Source organism: Ictidomys tridecemlineatus, chromosome 1 (genome assembly GCF_052094955.1).
Source record: "Ictidomys tridecemlineatus isolate mIctTri1 chromosome 1, mIctTri1.hap1, whole genome shotgun sequence".
NCBI lineage: Eukaryota > Metazoa > Chordata > Mammalia > Rodentia > Sciuridae > Ictidomys > Ictidomys tridecemlineatus.
In genome coordinates, this window is record NC_135477.1 from 26,226,006 (window position 1) to 26,247,065 (window position 21,060).

At 49.4% G+C, this 21,060-nt stretch overlaps 1 protein-coding gene across 16 annotated transcripts in view; it reads right to left on the bottom strand.

Annotated features, from left to right (window-relative positions):
* Positions 1-732: 732 nt before the first annotated feature.
* The window catches only part of Pax2 (paired box 2), a 90,038-nt gene continuing 69,710 nt past the window's right edge, over positions 733-21,060 (bottom strand). For 10 of the 16 annotated variants that reach the window (XM_078025405.1, XM_078025354.1, XM_040272479.2 and 7 more), the window contains 4 exons: positions 20,181-20,307; positions 5,419-5,520; positions 3,192-3,278; positions 733-2,718 (listed from right to left, as the gene is read on the bottom strand). In XM_078025405.1, the coding sequence (XP_077881531.1) occupies positions 2,597-2,718; positions 3,192-3,278; positions 5,419-5,520; positions 20,181-20,307 (438 nt within the window). In that variant the 3' untranslated portion in view covers positions 733-2,596. Of the gene's footprint in view, positions 2,738-3,191; positions 3,279-5,418; positions 5,521-20,180; positions 20,308-21,060 lie in introns of all 16 variants that reach the window. The other 6 variants (XM_040272475.2, XM_040272474.2, XM_040272484.2 and 3 more) reach the window with 3 other exon arrangements.

Sequence of the window (21,060 nt, forward strand, 5' to 3'; positions counted from 1 at the left end):
CTAGTTCCGGATGCGGGGACAGTGGCAGGAGCACAAAGTTGTCCTGGTACAGATGCACAACTTCCAAGTTATCTCTGAAGTTTCGAAAACACTCCTTGACCTGAGGGCCTGGGTGGGTGGAGGAGTGCAGGTGCCCAGGGGCTGGCTTGTCTTGGCCGGCCTGCTCTCAGCTGTCGCCTAGAGGAGCCAATAGTTTGGTTGGAGTCACAGAGAGGAATTGCGGGGATCATTGAGAGGATTATTGGGGATCAACCTATGCGAGGGGAGGCTGGTCCCAGAGACAGGGAGAGACAAACCTGGAGCCATGGGGAATGACATACAAAATTTTATTATTATTATAATTATTATTATTATTATTTATTTCTCATGTGCACAAAAAAAAAAAAAAAGAAAAGAAAGAAAAAGAAAAAAGAAAGTAAAGGGGGAAAAAAAGAAAAAAAAAGAATCAAAACGAACCGACGCATTGAAAGTGGCCAAGGAGACCAGAACTTCGGGGGACCTTTCAAAGATTAAGCCTGGTCCTAAGTCCCGGGAGCTTGTGCCCGGCCAGCCTCACAAGGACTGGGATGGGCTGGACCTCGGAGTTGGGACCTGGGCGCCCTCACCGCCCTTCTTGGGCCACAGGAGCCTGGCTGGGCGCTGGCAATTCCCTTAAATTATTTTCTTTTCTCGCTTTCCCTTTCAAATAGAAAGGCTCGAAGGGGAGAGAGATCTGGGCGAGGACTCCAAACCTTTTCGGATTTGTTCAAGGATTTTTATTTATTTATTTATTTTCACTTTTATTGACTTTTGTTTCTGTTATTTCGAGTTGTCACGATCCACGGGTGAGGAGACATGCAGGGCGCATCGCTGCTACTGAGAGAGCACTACAGGGCGGGGCGGGGCGGGGCGGCCCAGTCCGGTCCGGCCCAGCCGCAAGGGGCCAGCGGGGGGACTGGGGCTGCCACCTCTGATCTAGCCTGCGAGGGCAGGACGGCCGGGGCTGGGGAGAGAGCCCAGGGAGGGGCAGAGACGGAGACAAGCGAGGCAAGGACGGACAGAGACAGAGACAAGGGGAGAAAAGCAGAGAGAGGAAGGTGGTGAAGAGAGGGGAGAGATGCACTGGGGTTGAAAGCGAAAACACGGAATTACAGAGAAATAGCCAACAAAACAGGCGAGAGGAGTCCACGGGACCATGTTCGTCATTTTGCATAGAGATTTCTTTTCTTTCGTAATTTTTTTGTAACATAAAAATGCCCCCCTTCCCGGACGTGCTGTGCTTTAGTGGGCGTGTAGCTGTGTCCCCCCTCCCCCCAGCGAGCGGCGACTCTCACAGCACAGACAGCGGGGCGTATCTACAGGCAGGGCGGGCGACAAGAACTCTACGGGGCGGGACGGAGGGGGAGGGGTTATATACACCGGGGTTCGCCTTCACGCGACACACACCATCTTTCTACAAAGCAGCAGCCTGTTGGTATTTTTGTTTTGTTCCTTTTTGCAAAGATCATATTAAATAATTGCAGACTTTTGCGGTTCTGTTCAGTTCTTGTGGGAAATGAGGCTAGGGGCGGGGTGGGGAGTAGGCAGCCCCCACTTCCACCCCGCGGCAGCTTGGACTTCAGCTCAGAACCGGCTCCTGCCGCCGGCAGATTGGGAGTCTGTGTCGGGGTCGGGGGGCACCAAGAGACTGTTCCGGAAGACCAGTGCCCGCTGCCGATGGAAACTGGTCCCGCGGCGGGTCGGGGAGAGCGTCCCACGGGGCGGCAAGTTAGGGACCAGGGACCTCAGGGCGTTGAGGGATGGGCAAAGGAACCTCAGGAGGGGAAATTGGGAGGATGTGAGATGGAAGTGACGCTGAGGTAGGGGCAAGGCGGGGCCGAGTCGAGTCACGTAGCAGGAGATGCCTGCGCCCTGGGGAACTAGGCAGTCCAGGTAGAGGAAGCGCAGCCTAGAGTCGGGCTTGGTTGGCGCAGGCCGCTGGGGCTGCATGCCTTGGATCCCAGTCTTGGAAGACTTGACGCCCCCAAGCGCCATTCCTAGAGCCTCCTCACGCCCCCCTTTCCACCTTTTAGGGCTAAGCACACCCAGAAAGCAGGGGGCAGTCCGGCTGGCTCAGGGGGTAAGGAATTTTCCCCCAGGGTTCGGCAGGCGGTTTTTCCTTCTTTTGCAGAAAATCCGTTTTGTTCATTATTTCTTTTGCCCAGCCCCTCCAGCCAAGCCTCCCGGCGACCAAGCGTCTGAGACAGGCTGCTCCGGGGCTGGGCCGCGCTGCAGTCCGCGCTGATTGTGTGTCACAGAAATTTATCCGGCGTGTGCGGCGGCGGGCCGGGCCAGAACCTGCGGGATGGCAGTCGGGCTCTGAGACCGCTGAGCGAAACCCAAGCGAGCTGGGCCCGACCCTCCTCAAGGCGCCGCACAGTCCAGGCAGGCGGGGAGGGGCGGCGGGCGGGGTTGGGGGCGGCGGACCCGGACCTGAGGGTCCCGCCCGCGGCTCCACTCGTCCTGTCCGGTCTTCGACGGGGTGACGTGAAGGGCTGCGGGGATCTTGGGGTGGGGTTGGAATGGTAGCCGAGAGGCATCGCGTCGCGTCGGTCCTCCCTCCCTCCAGGGTGGGTGGTCAGACCGGGACGATGTGGAGGCCGAAGCTGTCGGCCTGAAGCTTGATGTGGTCCCCGCGGTAACTAGTGGCGGTCATAGGCAGCGGCAGCAGCGGCAGGGGCGGAGCCCCGGGGGGCGGCACTATAATAATAAGGGGAACCTGGAAGTTAACACAGGAGAAGAATGGGCTGGGTGAGAGGACAAACAGGAGAACAAAAAAGGAAAGAAAAGCAAAGCAAAGATTTCCCCGAGCTGGGGTCCAGCGGAATCAGGGCTGGGAGACCATGGCTGGGCTGCAAGGCCATGAGGAAAGCTGCGTTCACCGGTCGGGAGAGGTGACGCCAGGCTGCGGACCCTCCAGGGAGAGTGATGTTGGCGCATAGCCTTCTAGTGACCCGGGAGGGAGGGGGAGGAAGGGAAGATGCAGGAGGCGCTGGCGTCCTTGAGGGATCCCAGGGACTTAGTGTTGCACTAACGAGCCTGTCCCCTTGGCAACCCAGCACCCGGAGGTTGGGTTGCCGGGAGTGGGACCCGAGTCCCGAAGCGGCACTGCCGAGCTGGCGGGCGGGCAGGCGGACGCTCAGAGCCGCCGGCCAGCCAGGTGACGTACTCACTTAGTAAGGCAGGGTTGCTGAATCTCCAAGCCTCGTTGTAGGCGGTGTATTGGGGGTGGCTGTACGGGTTGCCGGAGAACTCGCTCCCTGCGGGAGGTCGGGGAAGTGGGGGTCAGACTCGCGCATGCCGGGGTGGACCCCCGACGAGCCCTGCAGGTGTTTTTGCCCTTCCCCCCAGTTCTGGGCCGCAGGTGTGGCAGGCAAGGCAATGGCTGGTGCAGGCTGGTCGGAGGCGGGACAGTCCACTGGGTCCGCGTGGGGCTAGGGGAGGCGGGAAGTACCCATGCTCTCCAGCCCAGGCGCTTCGGGACATCCAGGAAAGGCTTGTTCTGACCTCGGGAGAGCCCATGCGACTAACTTGGGGATCAAGCGCTTTTCAAGTGGACACTCCAGTTCTAGGAGCCATAGTCCCAGAGGTTAGAAGAGTACAGGAGAGTGGTGAAGAAAGGCCACTGGAACATTTTGTCCCAGCAAGTCCTAAGAAAGACATCTCAGCATGTGCCAATGCAAGGTGGTGTGTGTGTGAGTGTGCGTGTGTTTGTGTGCTTGCTTCCTTTGCCTATAGAGGTTCTATACATGGGCCAAGCGGCAGGGGAAGGACACTGTAGGAGCAGGTGGGCTGCCCACTGGTCCAAGAGCAGTGAGCGTAGGTCCCCGTGGGCTGGGAGCCATCGGAAGCTTCCTCCCTCCCTCCAGGGAAGAAAGGCCAGGCCTCCGGGTTTCCCCCTCGCCCTTTCTCCTGTGTGATGACCCCAGACTGTTTACAGTGATCCCTAACCGCGGGTTAAGTAGAGGAGAAGGGGCCCCTCTCTGAGAGGGAGCTGGGGTGGGGGTGGGGGATGCAGCCACTGGAAAGCCTGTTTATTGACGAGGAGGGAAAGCATGCGTGCAGCAGGATAATGAGCTTCTGAGCTCAACTGTGACCAAGAGGAACTGAGCTATCTCCTTCCCCATCGCTAATGAAACAAGTGTAATTTCCTCATCAGCACTAGATTCTGTTTAACGACTCCCCCCTTGCCACCATGAGCTCTCTGCGGCTCCCCTCATCCCCACCTCCCTGCAGATTTCCCACCCCCATCTCCCCACTCTTTCTTCACCCCACCTCTCTAAGACCTCCTCCAGCCTCCACCTGCTCTTTGCTAGCACCTTGCCCCCCAAATTTTCTTTTCCCCAGCAATACTTCTACTTTCCAAAATCTGGGCAGGAATACCTTCACCCACACTCCTACTCCTGTCTATTCTGTAACACTCTGCAGCAACAATCTCCCTTTGCCTTACCCCCACCCTAAGCTCTGCTTACCCAGGGCTACCCCTGAACTGAGGTCAATCACCCTCTTCTATCCTCTCCCTCTCCCCCTACCAGCAAGAGTTGAACTTCAGGGATAGGGCACACAAGAGAGTTGCTAGAGGCAGTCGATTACAGGCCTGGGTAAGGATTTCTCTCTTTTAAGAGTTTTTTTGGTGTTTCTGCAGATAGGAACTTCTACTCTCTGGCTACAAGCCCTGCTCCCAATCTGGGGTGAGGGGTCTGAACAGCACGGCCTCCAGCTGCAGTCTTAGGCCCTAAACACAGCCTTTGCCTCCCTGATCCACATAGCTGAACCTGATGCCTCTCAGGCAAGGGGTGGATCAGCCCTGGAACAATGAGGGCCTGGGTTCTTGAAGAGATATGGTGGTGTCTAGCTTGCCTCTCCAAAGCCAAAGTCATTTGTTCCTGTCCTCTGTCCCTCTTAGGGACTATATCCCTCCTTCCTCTGGTTTGGGTTGGTTCTCCTCACTGGTCTTCCCCGGTGGCTTGGTGTAGACCAGGGTGGCTTTGTCTGAATGACTGACATGCCCCTGGAAATGGTTCTTGGCTCCAAGTTTCCATGGAAACCAGGACAGGCTCTTCCAAGCAGTGTCAGCTGGCTGGGCACTGAGGGTAAAGCTGAGACTGAGTGCTCCTGGGGCACAGGCTCAGATGGGTGGGTGCTGAGGAGGGGCCATGACATAAAGTGGGGTGCACAAAGGGGGAATTTTTGCAAGCTTCCTCCCTGGGTTGCTCATGAGGGAGGATGAGGCGCCAACTGCACCCTCTAGGGAAAGAGGGGGACAGAATAACAGTGGTTTGCAGGGAGGGGATCTTGGGTCTTACCTCACCCCCAGTCTCAGACTATAGACCACTCAGCAGCTCACCCACAATTTAATTACCCCCACCTAGATTAGGCAGCTGCAGTATTGTCACCTACCAGGCACCATTCCTGCCAGGGTGGAGGTGGGGTAGCTTCCCTGGCCAGTGGGGGGCACGTGAGGGGGATAACCAGGCAGAGTGGTGCTCGCCATGTCACGACCTGGAAAAACACAAAGGGGAAGGGGTGAGGCCTGGAAGAGAGGGGCCTGCCTCTGCTTGCACCCAGGCACTCCAGGAAGAAGAACTCCTGGAGAGGAAGGACCTCTGTGCAGACATGCACCTGAATGTGCAGGTACCAGAGTGCCTTTGAATGGGTGTGTGTATGTACAAGTGGCCATGTGTACACCTCTGTCTGTGTAGCTCTTTGTGTCTTTCTCTATGCATTTGTGTGTCTGCCTTTGCCTGTGTCTCTGTGTTCCAAACCCAGATGGAGATGGGAGGAGATGACCTGGTTTTACTCCTCCTTCTCTGCAAGATATTAAGTTGTGGTCTCTCCAGTAGCCAAATGTCTTCTATCTCCCTTCCCTAACACACCATCTTTCCTTCAGGTTTTGAGGACAGCCCACCACCAACCTTACAGGGGCTGGTGGACCTTCCTTGTCTTCTACAAATGGGGCTGCAGGTGCTGGAACTGACAGGTATGGAGGGCCCAGGACCAGCAAGTGAGCTATTTTGCTGTTATTGTTTATGGCAGTTAAATGAGAGAAAATTATACCAATTTGGATCAAGGGCTTTGAGTCAATAGTGCAAGTGGATCAGATCAAGTTCCAATGAGCAAAATCTGCTTCCCTACCAACTGCTGGGCTTCTTGGACTTCTTCCCTAGAGTCCTCTATTAGCTAGGGCCTGGAATATGGGAAGCAGGACTTCCCTTGCCAGTGTCCTGGTGTGGAGGTAAAGTGAGTCAATGTTAGGGAAACATCTCTGGTCCATAGATGGTTCCCCTGGAACACAGCTGCATGGACTGGTTTCCCTCCTCCATTGCTATGAAGGTAGCACTGCACTCACGTCAACTTAATGTGTTCCAATCATTAATGACAATATTTGCTTCTTCCCTTCCCCATACTTCCACATGCCAGACTGCTCTATGCTCTCCTGGGGTTCATTTGTCCCCTGCAGATTCTCCTTATCCTCACCATCCAGTGCCTCATGCCTCTGTCCAGACCTTGGAAGGCAAGGTATGTACTTCTCCCAGTTCACTTTCTTTCCCTCAGTTGGGCCTTAGTTGTCATCCTTCCCATGGCTATTCTAAAGCATCTTTCTGGGGCTGGGAATGTAGTTCAGTGTAGAACATCTGCCTGGCATGTGTGAGGCATCACAGGGGGAAGAAATATTAAAGCAGAGTCAAAGCATCTTTCTTTGCTACTGTCCCCTTGAAGATGACCTCACCTCCTGTGTTGCTGAGGTGTGTGTTTTCCTGCCCCTACCTTGACACAACTGAGTGATTCATTCTTCTCTAAGAACAGAGTTTCAGCTCAGGATTTTTAATTTCCAGCTTCCTACTGAACATTTTCATTAGCTGTCCCACTGTTACCTCAAATCTAACAGGAATCAAGGCTGATTCATATTATCCCCAATCAGTTCTACCAACCCTTTTATTTTTTCTGTAATACTAGGAATTAAACCCAAGGGTGCTCTACATCCCCAGCCCTTTTTATTTTGAGAATTGTCTTGCAATTTTCCCAGGCTGGCCTTGAACTTATTCAAATCCTTTTGAAGACCAGCAACTTTGGGGACGTTGACATAGCCTTCTTCTTGCCCTCTCTACATGAAGTCAGATACCAGGTGTGGTTGATTTTCCTTAGCCAAGTTTGTTACATTTGCCCATTTCCATTTCCTCTACCACTTTTAAAACTCAGCTAAGCACTTGATTTTGGTTTGCGCTTGCCCAATGGTTTTCCTTTGCTTGTATCCCTTGTCTCTACATTCTTATCCCCCCTAGCCACCCCACATGTGGCTGCTTGGCCAGCCCTCATGAAACGTTGCTTTCATCACACCACTTCCCCTGTAAAAGCCATCATTGATTCCCGTAGGCTACAATTTGAATGGAACCTCTGCAGACTGTCAGAGCCTCCCAGGAACTCTCTCCACCCAACTCTCTCAGCTCTGACTCTAAAACTACCGTTTTAGCTGGACTGTTTTCACTGTGTGCTGTGAAACCTCTGTGCTTTTGCCATCGCCTTTTCTTCTTCCTCATTCATGGTTTCCCTCTTCTTCCTGCTCAAGCCTCAAAATTCCTACTATTCTACTCATCAAGGAACCATTTCTCTCCGTGGTTTACCACATCATTACATTGTATAAATGTGTCATCCCTGTTATTGCATATCCTGGTTTGTTTCTTCAAATAGATCATACGCAACCCAAGGGCAGGACCTGTCTTCTGCTCTCTCCTACATAGTTGGGAACATGGTAAATACTCAATGAATAATTGTTTTTTAGTTCTCTGTCTTTCCATTGCACTTATAGCCAATTCCTAATAAGGTTATGATTGTTTTAAAACTGTTTCATATATATTAATCTCCTACAAAGGAGTAAAGCTGGGCAAAATGTAATTTTTTAATCTTTTTTTCTTTAAAGACAATTTAAACAATTATTTATGAATCCTTATAGGATGGTGAAAGATTTATAGGGAGAGACTCATCTGTTGTGACTCAGCTTTATCATGCCATAGAATGTTTTTCCTATATCCCTACCTAATATAACTGATATCTCACATTTCTTAAAATTCAAGAACAAATAGAGCAGAACTGCCAAACAAGAGATCACTTATGACTCCCAGGGAGGTAGAAGAATCTGTGTTTGCTTTTGTTTGGGATTTTCTTTTATTCGCTTTGATTGTCAATAAAAAGTATACATCTCTTGACCATCTTTCAGTGAGTAGACCTGAAGCAGACAATGACAGCAACATTTACTTTGTAAAGAGATTAATAATATGGAACTTACTGGTCACAAAAAGCCTGAAGTAGAAGAGAACTAGGGAAGATGTGGAGTTTTTGAAGCTAGGTAGTCATAGGAAACAAATTCCTCCTGTCCCTATGATGTGCATGTCTACAAAGCAGCCAGAAAAAGGAGTAAGGCTTCATCTTAACAAACAAAATTTAAATGTATCTGAGTTCTGGGTTTTCAACTGCATGGTTCTCACAACCTGTTGCAGATGAATTGCTCAAAATCTAAGGTTTTTTTCAGAAAATCTCCTCCCAAGCTTCAGGAGAGAGAAGAAAAGCTGGGTGACTTGAAAGCTGTCCCCAACTAACTCAGAGGCACTTCTATTGCAAAGTTTATTCCTTTTTCTCTTTTGCAAAGTGGTACAGCCAGGGGCTGGGGGTATAGCTCAGTGGTAGAACACTTGCCTAGGATGGGTGAGGCCCTGGGTTCAATCCTCAGCACCACATACAAACAAATAAACAACAACAAATACATAAAATAAAGGTTAAATTCTTTTTTTTAAAAAAAGTGAAAACATTGGGCTTGGGATATAGCTCAGTTGGTAGAGTACTTGCCTTGCATGTACAAGGCCCTGGGTTCAATCTTCAGCACTGCCTCCCTCCCCCAAAAAGAAAAAGTGGTACAGCTAGCTTGCTGAAAGTCACATACTAAACTATTAATTATAAGGCACATTTCCAAATTCTATTTTAAAAAACTGAATTTGGGAAGCACCAGGCAGCAGTTTTTAAAATGTAAGAGAAGAGGCCCACAATGGAAAAAGCATTCCAGCTTCCTAGCGTTTGGCATACAGCTGTGCTCCATTCTGTCACATCATTGTCACTACAAAGAGGTGTCTGTTCAGGACCCCTGAGCCAACAAAAGTGCAAGCCGCTGCATACAAAGCACTTTCAATGGCTTCATTAGTACACAGGTGACACCTGAAGAGCAGGAAAAAATTGACCAAACTCTTCCCAGAGCCATATATTCCTCTGGAACACCATTGTCAATAATGAAAAACACATATTGCAGGAAGTTTTCAAATTACTAAGATCATCATACCATTTGCCCAGCAGCATTCTCTGAGCAAGTCTCCTTTAGTGAGGGAATATAAGCGAGTAATGGAACCTGTGCAAGGAGGAATCCGCTGAGCACCTGGTATTGCAGTACTACAATGAGGCAGTACTAGAATGATGGACAGACAGGAGTGAAGACAGGCTCTAAAACTGTAGACGGGCTGGGTGCAGTGGTGCACACGGGTAATCCCAGAAACTTGAGATTGCCTCAAGGTAGGAGGATCATGAGATTGAGACCAGCCTGGGTAACTTAGAGAGACCATGTCTCCAAATAAAAAATAAAAGGGGCTGGGGATATAGCTTGGTGGTAGAGTGCCCCGGGTTCAGTCTCCAGTACCAAAAACAAACAAACAAACAAACAAACAAAGCCAAAACTCTCTATAAGACAGCACAGCCACCTCCTTTACACAAACAAAAACTGAGAAATAGGAGAAAATGGCTACACTGCAGAATGGAAAGGTTATAAAATATGTGCTCTCCAACAGGAGACAGGAAGCAGTAAAGTATTTGCTTTGCTCACTGACAATGCCAGTAATATGAAAACAGCACCAGGAATCACAAATGGATAAAAACTCACATGTTACTAAGAGAGAATGGGGCTTTCATGTTGCTGCTTGCTTTCTAAGCTTTTAAAGACAAGAACCTTCCAGATGATTAGTTTAACAGCCTTGTTTTAAAGGTGAGAAAATGGAGGCACAGAGAGGCACAATGACTTTCCTCTAGTTACATAGCTAGTAAGTGGTGGAGCCAAAGTTTGAAGCCATATCTATGCCACACTGCCTTTAATGACAACATGCAGCCAGATAATCCCCCAAAGAGCCAAAGAAAAGGAAAAGAAGTCACCTGACAGGCAAGTCTCATACCATCATGCTGTCATTAAGATGAGACAGGGAAAAAAAGGGACACAAAGAATAAATAACTGACATGAAAGGTCTGTAATAAAACTCCATGGGGTATAGTATTAATCTCCTTTGAGAGTTTTCTGAAAAAACAAACAAAACAAAGAGGCTCTTCAAGAAACACTAGTAGTTGAGAATTTTAAAGTACTCAAAACTGTTAGATGCACTGTACTGGATGAGGATGCCTTCTCAGTTCAACTGCAGAGTCCCTGAAGATTCTAAAGCCAATTTCTACAGCAATCACCACATCGGAATCAGACAGTGCACTTTTGTCAGACATTCCTTAGCAAATGGGCCAGAGCAAATCAACTGTTTTGGAGAATCTAAGAGCAGCCTCTCTTACAAATACAGAGAAAAGCAAAGTGAGAGACTTTATTAAGAAATTGGAAATTTTTAGTTATCAGATAATTTGCTACTTTGTCAAGTATAAGATCCAAGGCCAGAGTTAGATTTTTCCTTGTACCTAGGTTCCACAGCATTCACTGAGCACCTACAATATGCTAAGTTCTGTCCTTGATATTTTATATTATCTCATTTAATCCTTATATAAAACCTATGATGACCTGTTTTTAATCCCTACTTAACAGATGAGAAATTGAAACCCAGAAGAGATATGTCCAAGATTCACAGTTAGTAGACAGTAGAACCTAGACTACAAAGCAAACTGTATGTACACTTGGGAACTGATTTTGGAATGATATTCTCAAATACTGTAGACCTAGGTATTTAGTCCAGGAAAGTAACCTAGGATCATGCCAAACTAATCCTTCCTATATGAGAACATCCTGCCATTGCTTATTTCTTGCATGTCTAAGTTTCTTTCATTTTTTACAGTGGGGGCTTTCAATTGGGGCTCATAGCCTGAAATGACCCATAGATGCATTTCAAGGGTCTATAGAAAGCTATTTATAAAATGTTATAGACATTATACATGCATATCTTTCTAGGTAGATAGTTCAGATGTATTCATGACTCAAAGATTAATAATCATCATTTATAAAAACAAATCAAGAGAACCTCTGGTGAAGCTGATTTGCTTGCAATTGCTTGAATGATAGCAATAAACAAGATCATACAGAAAACAGCACAGTGTGGGCTGGCAATGTATCTTAGTGGTAGAGCACTTGCCTATCATATACAAGGACATGGGTTCAATCCCCAGCAAATAACAAACAGCAACAACAAGAAAACAGCAAAATGTGGAGTAGCAGGGAGGCTTATCTCAAGTCCTAGCAAATGTCAGCACTCAGAAGACAGAGGAAATAATAAAGAGAAAGCTGCCCAAGAAGCAGAAACTGCTGCTCGTGATGGCTTTGGCAACAAGACTTATTAGACACAGATTTATACAGCAAAAGTTATATCCCATGCGTTTAGAGATGCGTTTCCTCAGCATCTTTCTCTGAAAATGAGCACTTTTGCTATCCACTTGACACTGTGGAGGACCCTAAGGCCAGAAAACATAACTCTTGTTTTACTATCCTATCCTCAAGTTTTGTCTCCTTCTCATAAGGTGGCAAAAATGAAGACATTAGATTTCTTCGAGGTTGGCAATCTGTGCCTGCATCTGACACAAACATTTATAATACTTACAATAATACAGTTATTAAATTTGTAATTACTGCCTAAATATCCCCTACCTTTATATTTGCTATATCATTATGGCCCTTTATGACCAATCCAAGTTATATATAATACACTAAAGTAACAATTTGAATCTGTAAAAGGTGCTTTAAGAGGAAAGGGAAAGGGTTTTTACATATTTCATGTTTTTTTTTATTTTTATTTCTCATTTCCAAATCCTCCCAAGGCTTGTCCCCTGGGACACAGCTGCCAGAGTGTAGATCCCTGGCCCTGGCTCTGTTTTGGTCCCACATTAAACAGGAGGCTCGAAGTTCCAGCAGAGGGGGCTGTGCCCACAGCTCAGGGTGGCTGCTCTGGCTGATCTTGAAGCCCACTGACAGTTGGACCTTTAGTCCCTGGGGTGTCCTAGACGGGGATGCTGCCTGGATCTGCATGGGCTAAGGGAGGTCTGATCCTTGACCACCAAACAGCTGGACACAACTAGTCATCCTGTTCCCAGCCCTGTTTCCCTTAGCACACAGCTGTCGAGGTGACTGGTCCAGGGCCTCATGGGAGATTTTTCCTTCTAACTCAGCTGCACCAAGAATGGAGCTGTGACCTCAAGATCCTGGGATAAGACTAGGGAGCAATGGAAAGAAGGACGATTTCAAAGGGCTCAAAGGGAACTTGACTATCCATCCCCTAGGCCAACCACCTGATTTACAGAAGAGGAAACTAGGCTCAGGGAGGGAGAAGAAATCTCCAGTGCTGTCCTCCATTCACTTCCTGATGCTGCCTTCTCTGGCTCCATCAGCAAATCACAAATGAAGAGTAGAGCTGGGCAGGTGCTGGTACCTAGGCAACTGGGCCCAGGCTCACCGATGGGCTCAGCACATAAGAGACCCTCATGCTGGGTGGGCAGAGGTTAAGCCTGTTTGCACAGTCTCCTGATACTCCAGGTCTCCCAGTTCCTCTCTGGCTTTATTTTGTTCTCTGAGAGCACTGAATTGTCAGCTCTAATCCTTCTGAAAGCGCAGCGTTTTTCAGGCGCTCTGTGTAAGTGAAACCCTAATCCCAAGGAAAACGGCCACTTAAGCTGCTGGAGCATTAGTCTGCTCTAGGAGCCACTGCAGGATTTCCTCCCTCCCTGCCTGCCAGCCCAGCCGCCACCGGGGAGAAGAGGGGAGGATTCCAGGCTGAAGGCACGCAAAGCCCTCTCAGAAGTGACAATAGTGGAAGAGCTGCCTTCCAAAGCTCAGGGTTAAAAAAGCACTGGCTCGTTTGTCCTGGGGCTACAGCTAAGAGTGAGGGAAGAAGGGATTCTGAGAACCCTGGGGAAGGAGGAGGAGGGGTCTTCCTGTCACCTGGGGGTGGCTGGCTCTCTGGGAGTCTTGCCTAGATGGCTTTGAGGCTACCAAGACATTTCTGAGTCCTTGTTCCCAGTTTATACCTGTAACGTTCATTCTGACACCACTATTGAGAATTTCTGGTAATTTAGAAAAGATTAGGTTGGTGGTGGATTTTACTTTCCTTTTCTTCTTAGAACATGCTAAATAATGGAGTAAACGGTCTTGGTGCTGGAGGATCCCCGTTTTGCAGTACTCTTTGGGACACCCCAAGCATGTCTAAACAGCATCTATAGCAGCTGAGAAGTTCCTTCTCACCTAGCAAATCACAAAAGCAGCATCCAGTGTGCTCAGACACAACCCTTTTTTAGCCTGTGCTGGCTATTATAGACACTTAAAGTTTCTTAATTTTTAAAAAATTTTGTGGTGCTGGGCATTGTTGAACGAAAATATTTTGATCAAATTCAGACTGGCCTCTCTCCCTGACCTCTAAATGAATTAAGACTACTGTGAAGGAAAAAGCAGTCCATTTGGAGTGCTCTAGGGTCTCATGGATGAGGTGGCAGGAGGAGAGATGAAGGGAGGAAGTGGAAGAAAGGACCAGGGTATGGTCCAAATTTGGGCTTAGAAGACCACAGAACTGCATCTTTACTAAAAGGCCCCCAAACCTTTCATCCCTTCCTCATCCTCCCTATGACTTTCCTTCTCTGGGTAACACCATTATCAGCCTGCATGCTGCTCTACCCTGGGAAGGGCAGTTGGTCATTGCTGGGCTGGCTGGTAGACACAGACAGGGATGTGGGGTGGGATGGGGGCTGGAGGTAGGGGTGGTACAGTTTTCATTCTGCTCAAAGTTGACTGCTGTCCATAGTCCTAGAATGCATTGGTGCCTCTTCTTTTCAACATCCTTTCTCTCTAGAGGTGGATTGGATAAAGGAGGAGAGAAAAGGGCCTGATCCAATAACTCCCTAGGCTGCAGGCCCAGGGCACCCGCAATATCTGTCAATGTCTCATTGCTATGGAAATGCCCCTATAATTAAATCAGAGTGAGATCTGGGGGCTGTAGGTCCTTGGGGATGTGTCTGGAGGCCTCAGGGATGTCTGGAGGAAGACAGCCTCTTCTCTTTGGGTATTCTTAGCCTAAATGAAGGACCTGAGGCCCATGGGTGCAGAGGAGAAGCCCTCTATCTTGGTTTGGCCTCTGCAGTAAGGGCTCTCTGACTTGCCACATGTCCCAAGTTGCCCTCACCCTCTCCTTTCAAGGTTGGAGAGGAACTCTGATGTGTGTGCCCTAAATTCCTCCAGCTAATCAGGGGCTTTGAGCCCACAGACAAGACTAGGAGACTCCCAGCCTCCTTCAGAAACACTTCTTGGCCTTTATTGCCCTCTCCTTCCCTGAGGGGCTGGCCAAGGGCTAAGTGTTTTATGGAGGGAAATGCAGTTGCATTGGAAGGGGGTTGTTAACTACAGGAAAGAGGCGGTTCCTGGAGGTCCTCAGGACTCCCTGAGCAGGAGGAGGAGGTTTCCCAGGGTCTACACCTCTATCTATTAAAAGGCCACTTTGCTGCTCATTGCAGATGGGGGCAAGGAGTCTGAGCTGGGGCTGCTGAGAGTTGACACCCTCTCTCTGAAGCTGAGCCCATATCCCTTTCCCTGGCCTCCAGGATACAGGGGGCCAATGGTGCTGCTCAACTTTGAACTTTGGCTCACCCGCCTCCCCACCTCTGCTTAAACTTGCCGGTTCCAGGAGACCAGCACCTCTGCTGTTCTCCCTGCCTTGGGCATTTCCCTCCTGCACAGAACCCACAGATCCCCCTGGACCTTAGAGCTTCCATCAGAGTTGCAGTCTCTAGGCATTAAGAGAAGTTTCTCCCTAGCTCTCAAACAAAAGCACCTTCCTCCTGCCATGGTGGAGGTGTAAACTGTCCCCCCCCCCAAAAAAAAAATCACCAAACACTGGGAAGAAAACACTGTCCTTGTCCCTAACTCTTCAATGTTCAGACATTTTCCCAAAGAAAAATTAAGATTCTCTGCTGAGGACTAGCAGTCTGGGAGCTTGGATAAGAAAGAACACAGGCTCTACTCTCAGAGTTGCCTGAGGCTCAACTCTCTCAGTTCCTCCAAGTCCCCAAAACAATGAGCTATAGGTGTGGCCTTCATTCTTGGTCCTTTTTGATCTCCATTATCACACAACTTGTTGGGCAGTGGTGAGGAAGGGACACTGGTTCTGTGATAAAGGCAAAACTTATACCTCTTTTTGATCCTTTCTAGAATATTAAACATGCTTAATTTATAGTTGCTTTTGGATAATTCTATGATCTCCAGTTCTTGGGGGTATTATTTCTCCTATGTATTGCTCTGGCTAACTTTCACTTATGATAGTAGTTGGCATTCACATGGGATGTGTAATTTTTTATGGTGAGCTCATCTTTAATTGTGATTATTTTTTTTCTTTGTGGGAGTTCCTTGGGCCCTGGATTGTAAAAGATCCTGATAAAAGGTCCTGATAAAGCGGATACAACATCTTTGTTTGTATGTGGTGCTGAGGATCGAACCCAGGCCGCATGCCAGGTGAGCGCACTACCGCTTGAGCCACATCCCCAGCCCGATAAAGAAGGTTTGCCAGCAGCATTCTTGCTGGGATTTCCGAGTGGGTTACTATCTTGGAAAATTTTTAATATAAGTTCTTGGCTTGGGGTTCCTGCAACACACTCATTGCATAAATGTGGATTCTGATCCAGGCTCAGGCTTGGGGTCTTTATTTCTTATGGTGACATCTCCCACCCCAACCCCCTCCATCCCTTGCTTCCCTGGGCCATTGGTCTGTACTTTCCTGGACAGAGTTGTTTCTCTTCTGTCTCTGACTTTATACAGGGTAATACTCAGTTTCTAGCTTCCTGCTTCTCTTGAGCCCAAGGTCATGTTTCCCATCAAGTGTGTTACAAACCCAACTTTCCCTAATTAGGGTCTCACTCCAGCATGATACCAGCAGTCTCCCACATACTGCTCTGGCATTGACTTTTCTGGCACCAGAAAGTGAGGTTTGGCTGAGTATTAACATATTTTGTGTTATGTTTTACCCAGCCATGTTTGGCCAAGGTTAGCTTGCCTTGGTGGATGGCTTCTGGACATCTACCTCATTCTTCCATTATCTCTATGCCACTAAAATGAGGGAGGTGAAACCTACACTATACAAGGCTCTCCCAATGCTTGGCAGCAATGCCCACTAGAGGCCAGTGAAGCCCACTCTGTGCAGCAGCTCAGGACAGGTGTGTTCCTCAGCTTCAAGAATGAGCATAGAGGGCTGGGGCTGGGGCTCAGCAGTAACTCACTTTCCTGGTGTGTGTGAGGCCCTGGGTTTGATTCTCAGCACCACATATAAATAAATAAAATAAAAGTCTATCAACAACTAAAAAAAAAACTATTGAAAAAAAAAAAAAAAAGAATGAGCATGGAGCTGTGCAATCACTGACTTCCCTTAGCACCCTCTTGGCTCATACGGGTCCAAAGGAGGAAGCCTGCTCTCTCCTCCCAGCTGTACTTCCCCAAGCCAAAGGAGTCTAAATGCTCCAAAACATCTCCAGTAACTTTGGGAATTCTAAAACTAGTATTCATCTTTTCTCAGATCAACATTGCTGCCAGGGTCTCTCTGTAGGCTCTCCATCACTACAGCCCTGGCCAGGCCCAGGGAGGGTGAGGGTAAGGTGAGAAAGTCGTGCAGAAGACGGGCTCTCATTTTTACTAGTGATGGGAGACTTTAAGTTGCAGCCACAGTTCTCACTGTAGAGGCCCTGACCCAAAGGGTCCTGGAACTGCTGAGGGGTTAGTGGCAGTCCCCTGCAGGGTCTCTTGAAAGAGTAGGAAGGTGGTGGAAGGCAGCAGCAGGCTACCAACTTGAGGAAGCCTGGGCCAGAGTGCCCCCGGCCCATTCTCTCATCTAGCAGGTCTCTTCTTCCTTATCACTTAGGAGAGACTCGGCTCCGTTCCAGACCAGCAGCCTAGAGCAGTGGGCTGGAGAGAAGAGATGCCGCCGAGCTAGAGCAGCCCAGCGGCGGAAGGGAGAGTGGGTGATAAATTTAAATAACCAGCTTGACTTGGCAGCTTGCTGAGTTGTGATGCAGTGAAATTAAAATCTCGGCAGAACTTGCAAACACCACTCTGAAAAATCAGTCTCTCGCCTTGGTTCCATGATGGAAGAGCGGGTGGGGGAGGCTATCGGACTGAGCCCTAGCCTCTGGCAGCCACCCTTGCTTGCAATGTGATTAGCTCTGTCCTGGCCCACTGGGCCCCACTCTCCCCTCCACACAATAGTGCAGGCTCCTCTCTCCTCTCAGTCCTGACCTTGTGGAACAGCTGCATCAAGTGGCTGGTGAAGTTTGAAATCAGCCTCCAGTGCCAGGAGGCAGCAGGAATATCAATAAGGTCTGCTTTTCAGGTTGGGCCAAGGCCTTCCTGGGCCATTTCCCTGAGAACCCATCCCCAGGGGTTTGCGGCCTCTGCTGGCTGTGCTCAGGGAGAAAGATGAGCTGAGAGCTGTGATGTCGGGGTAAAGAGGGCTCCTTGAACACCTTGGCACATCCAAGCCAGGCTGTGGGCACAGGATGATGCTGCTTCCTTACCTCAGCACCCACCTGCCCACAATCACCTGCCTACCAGAAAGGGCCTCCCTTTCCCTTCCACCACTGAAGACCTTAGTATTCTCCTATGAAATAAGTTTTTAAAGAACCTTTGAGGGGAAATTCTACAAATACACCAAGAACCTCTCCCACACCCCAGCCCTGTTTGGAGCCTAGTTCTCACAGATGCCAATGACGTCTTTCTAGAAGAATTCACCTAAAGTCCACCTCTCCTGGGTGTCCTTGCATTATTGCTCATTGCTACCCACAGAGTCCTGCCCGAAAGCCACTCTGAGATGGCCTACTAAATCCCTGGGCAATGCCCAGTTTCTCACCTTGACAGTACTTCCAGCAAATTCTGTTTGTCCCCATAATAAACACATCATGAATCATTCATCTTTAATAGATTATGCAAATTAGAAGGACATAAAATCAACAAAGATCAATAGCTGCAGTCATTTAATTGCCAGCAAAAACATTTTAAGAATGAGCATAATCTGCAGCCCTTTCTCGGGTAATGGCACTATTAATCCAAACATTGGATCTTGGCCTAAGTGTGAAAAAAATCATTCCCTGCCCCCAACTCCACCTCCCCTCCCCCATCCTTCCACACACTTTTCTCTTTTTGGTAATTTCCAGTTTCTGAGCGAGTTTCCCCGTCATTACCACTGGTGAACAGCTCCGAATGTTAATGGTTCTGCTTTTGTTACTCCTCGCTTGATTGAAATGTCGCATACAGATTGAGATGTTAGTGCTAACTTGCCACCTGGGAATGTCAAGCTGGGTCTGAAATGAACTTTTCTCACACTTGGATCCAGATGGATCAGCCGGAGATGTTCCCAGGCTGAGCTGGGACTGTTCCAGGGCCATGGGGGGGAGGCGGGTGGGGGCTGCTCAAGGTGGAGGCACTTTTCTGTACCAGTCCCAGTGTTCCCTGCGGCAGGAGCCCTTGCCCTGAAGATCCACATCTTCACCCTCCTAGGAAGTCCCTGCCTTTTAGACTGTTGCCTTGAGCATAGGGAAGTGTGCTGGGATTAGAGAAAAGTTTCTTGCACACTCTTTCACCAATTGCCTGGAGTGGGCCACCTTTGGGAAGTGACCACTGACCAAAAAGGTGGCCTGGCCTGGGTCAGAAGATTCAGTGGGTCAGAGAGCTCCCAAGTTGGGCTACAGAGGGCTCATGCTGAAGGTCAGTTAATATAGGCTATGTCCTGACTCAGCTGGCACAGCTAAGGTCATCACTCCCAAAAGTCACCTCTGCAGCACTTCCAGAACTCAGCCACTGAGCCCATAGCCAAAGACTGCAACTTCTTATAGGTTGGACACAGGTGTACCAGGACACCCCTTCAGTAAGGCCTGGGAAAGCTAATAACAGGAGGCTAGGTGGCTACTCCAAACCCATGTCAACCTGAGCCAAGCTCAGATCAGCTGTAAGTCACAACCAGGCCCTGTCCTATAGCAGGGCCACCCCTGCTCCCTGTCTTTGCTATTGGCTGTGATGCTGGCTGCCTGTATCCCTGCTGCCAGGTCCCTAGGCCTCCTCCACTCACTCGGCAGGTAACGCCTCAGTGTCTCCCAATCCCCACTGAGACCCTTCTTAATCATTCTGTCTCCCAAGGAACAAACGGCACATTGGCTTTAGTGTCTCCAGAATAATTAGGTGAATTTTAATAACACCTCAATGTGTGTCTCTCCCACTTGGGCAGTCTCCTGGCCTGGAAACCCTTTGCAGTGCCAAGAATCTTCTGTAGCCTACAACTCTGCAGCCTGGAACTTCATATGCTGGCCCTCCCCTTCATGACCACTCCAATTGCCTCTGTGGCTCCTGATTCATGGGGGCTCCTGGTCAGAGTGCCCTTCCCCCTGCATGTGACCCTATTTGGCCTTGGTCTCAGTGACTTCTCCAGGAAGCAAGAGAAAGGTTGTGATAATTGTGCTCCTCTGTAGCTCAAGCCTAAAGCCACAGCCACCTGTTCTTCCTGGAGGGTGAGGAAAGTGGATCCCCTAGGAGCCTTGGGGACAGAGAAGTGTAGAGACTAGATACTGGGCACCCATGATATCCATTCCCAACAGCCTGGCCTATTACCCTCTGCATTTTTCTGCACAATCCTTACAAGAGGCTCAGTCTGGACACCTTTGGGGAGGCAAGAGAAAAGACAGAGGGAGGACAGGAAAACAGGCAGAGAGAATGGAAAGTAAGCCCCTGGTTTCCACCTTTCCAGGCTGAAGTCCAGACCCTTTGACCACCGTGTTTTCTCCCCACATCTGCACACATCTGTTTAGGAAGCACCCTGATTTTTGAAGGCTTTCTCTCCAGATGTCATGGCAGGAGGCTCACTTATCACACTGGGCCCCAGATGGTATGGGCTGAGTAACCCCCACCCTCCCAGAAGCCCCCTTACCAGTCACCACAGGATATGTCTGTGTGCCTGACACGTTGCTGCCCAGCTCAGGGTTGGTGGATGCAGATAGACTCGACTTGACTTCATCAAGCCCAGGGGTCAGGGCTGGGAGGGAGTACTCGTTCCCCTGGGAGGAGAGAGAAAAGCGACAGCTCTCTATTGATGAGCACACACAGAGAAAGGGCTCGGTGTGCAGATGGGAAGGAGGAACGGGGAGCCCTCCCAGATGGGGTGGAAGGAGATAGCCGGGTGGGAGGGGGGATTGGGAGGGGCAGACACTGCAGGGATGGGGAGTTCTGTGAGGGTGGGGTAGACCTGACATAGTGAGCCAGAGGTGCCACCTACCCATTGTGGGTGGTTTTCCCTGTGCCCTTTAGTCTTCTCTAACACCACCTGCCTAAGAAACCCCAGGGGAAGTACAGCAATGGGGAATCTCCTTGCTGAGAGGCATGGGGTGTTCAGATCCTCCTGGGGTGGGGACCCTATGGGAGGAGGGGCGAACCTTGACATGACGGCAGAGGCAGCAGTTGGGGAAGGGCCTAGTGGGACCTCCAGCCTGGCACTGGTGGGCTGGCTGATAGGGTATGGGCGCCCCTTTTTTAAAAACAAACAAAGGCAGCCCCACAGGCCCCTCGCTCTCTGCCTGTGCACTGGGGTATGAAATTGGGGAGGGGGAGAGTCCACATGGCTAACAGAAGGGTGGGAGGGGGCCAGTCATTGACTCTGAAAGGGTGTCCTGCCCGAAACACTCGGGTAATTGCCTTTTTATTGCAGCCACCGCCAAGCCAGACCCTGGAGCTGGGCAGACCAGGAGCCTGCACAAAGCAGGAAAAGTTGCTCTGATTAATATTACGTTAAATTAAAACTGATTTTCTGCTCT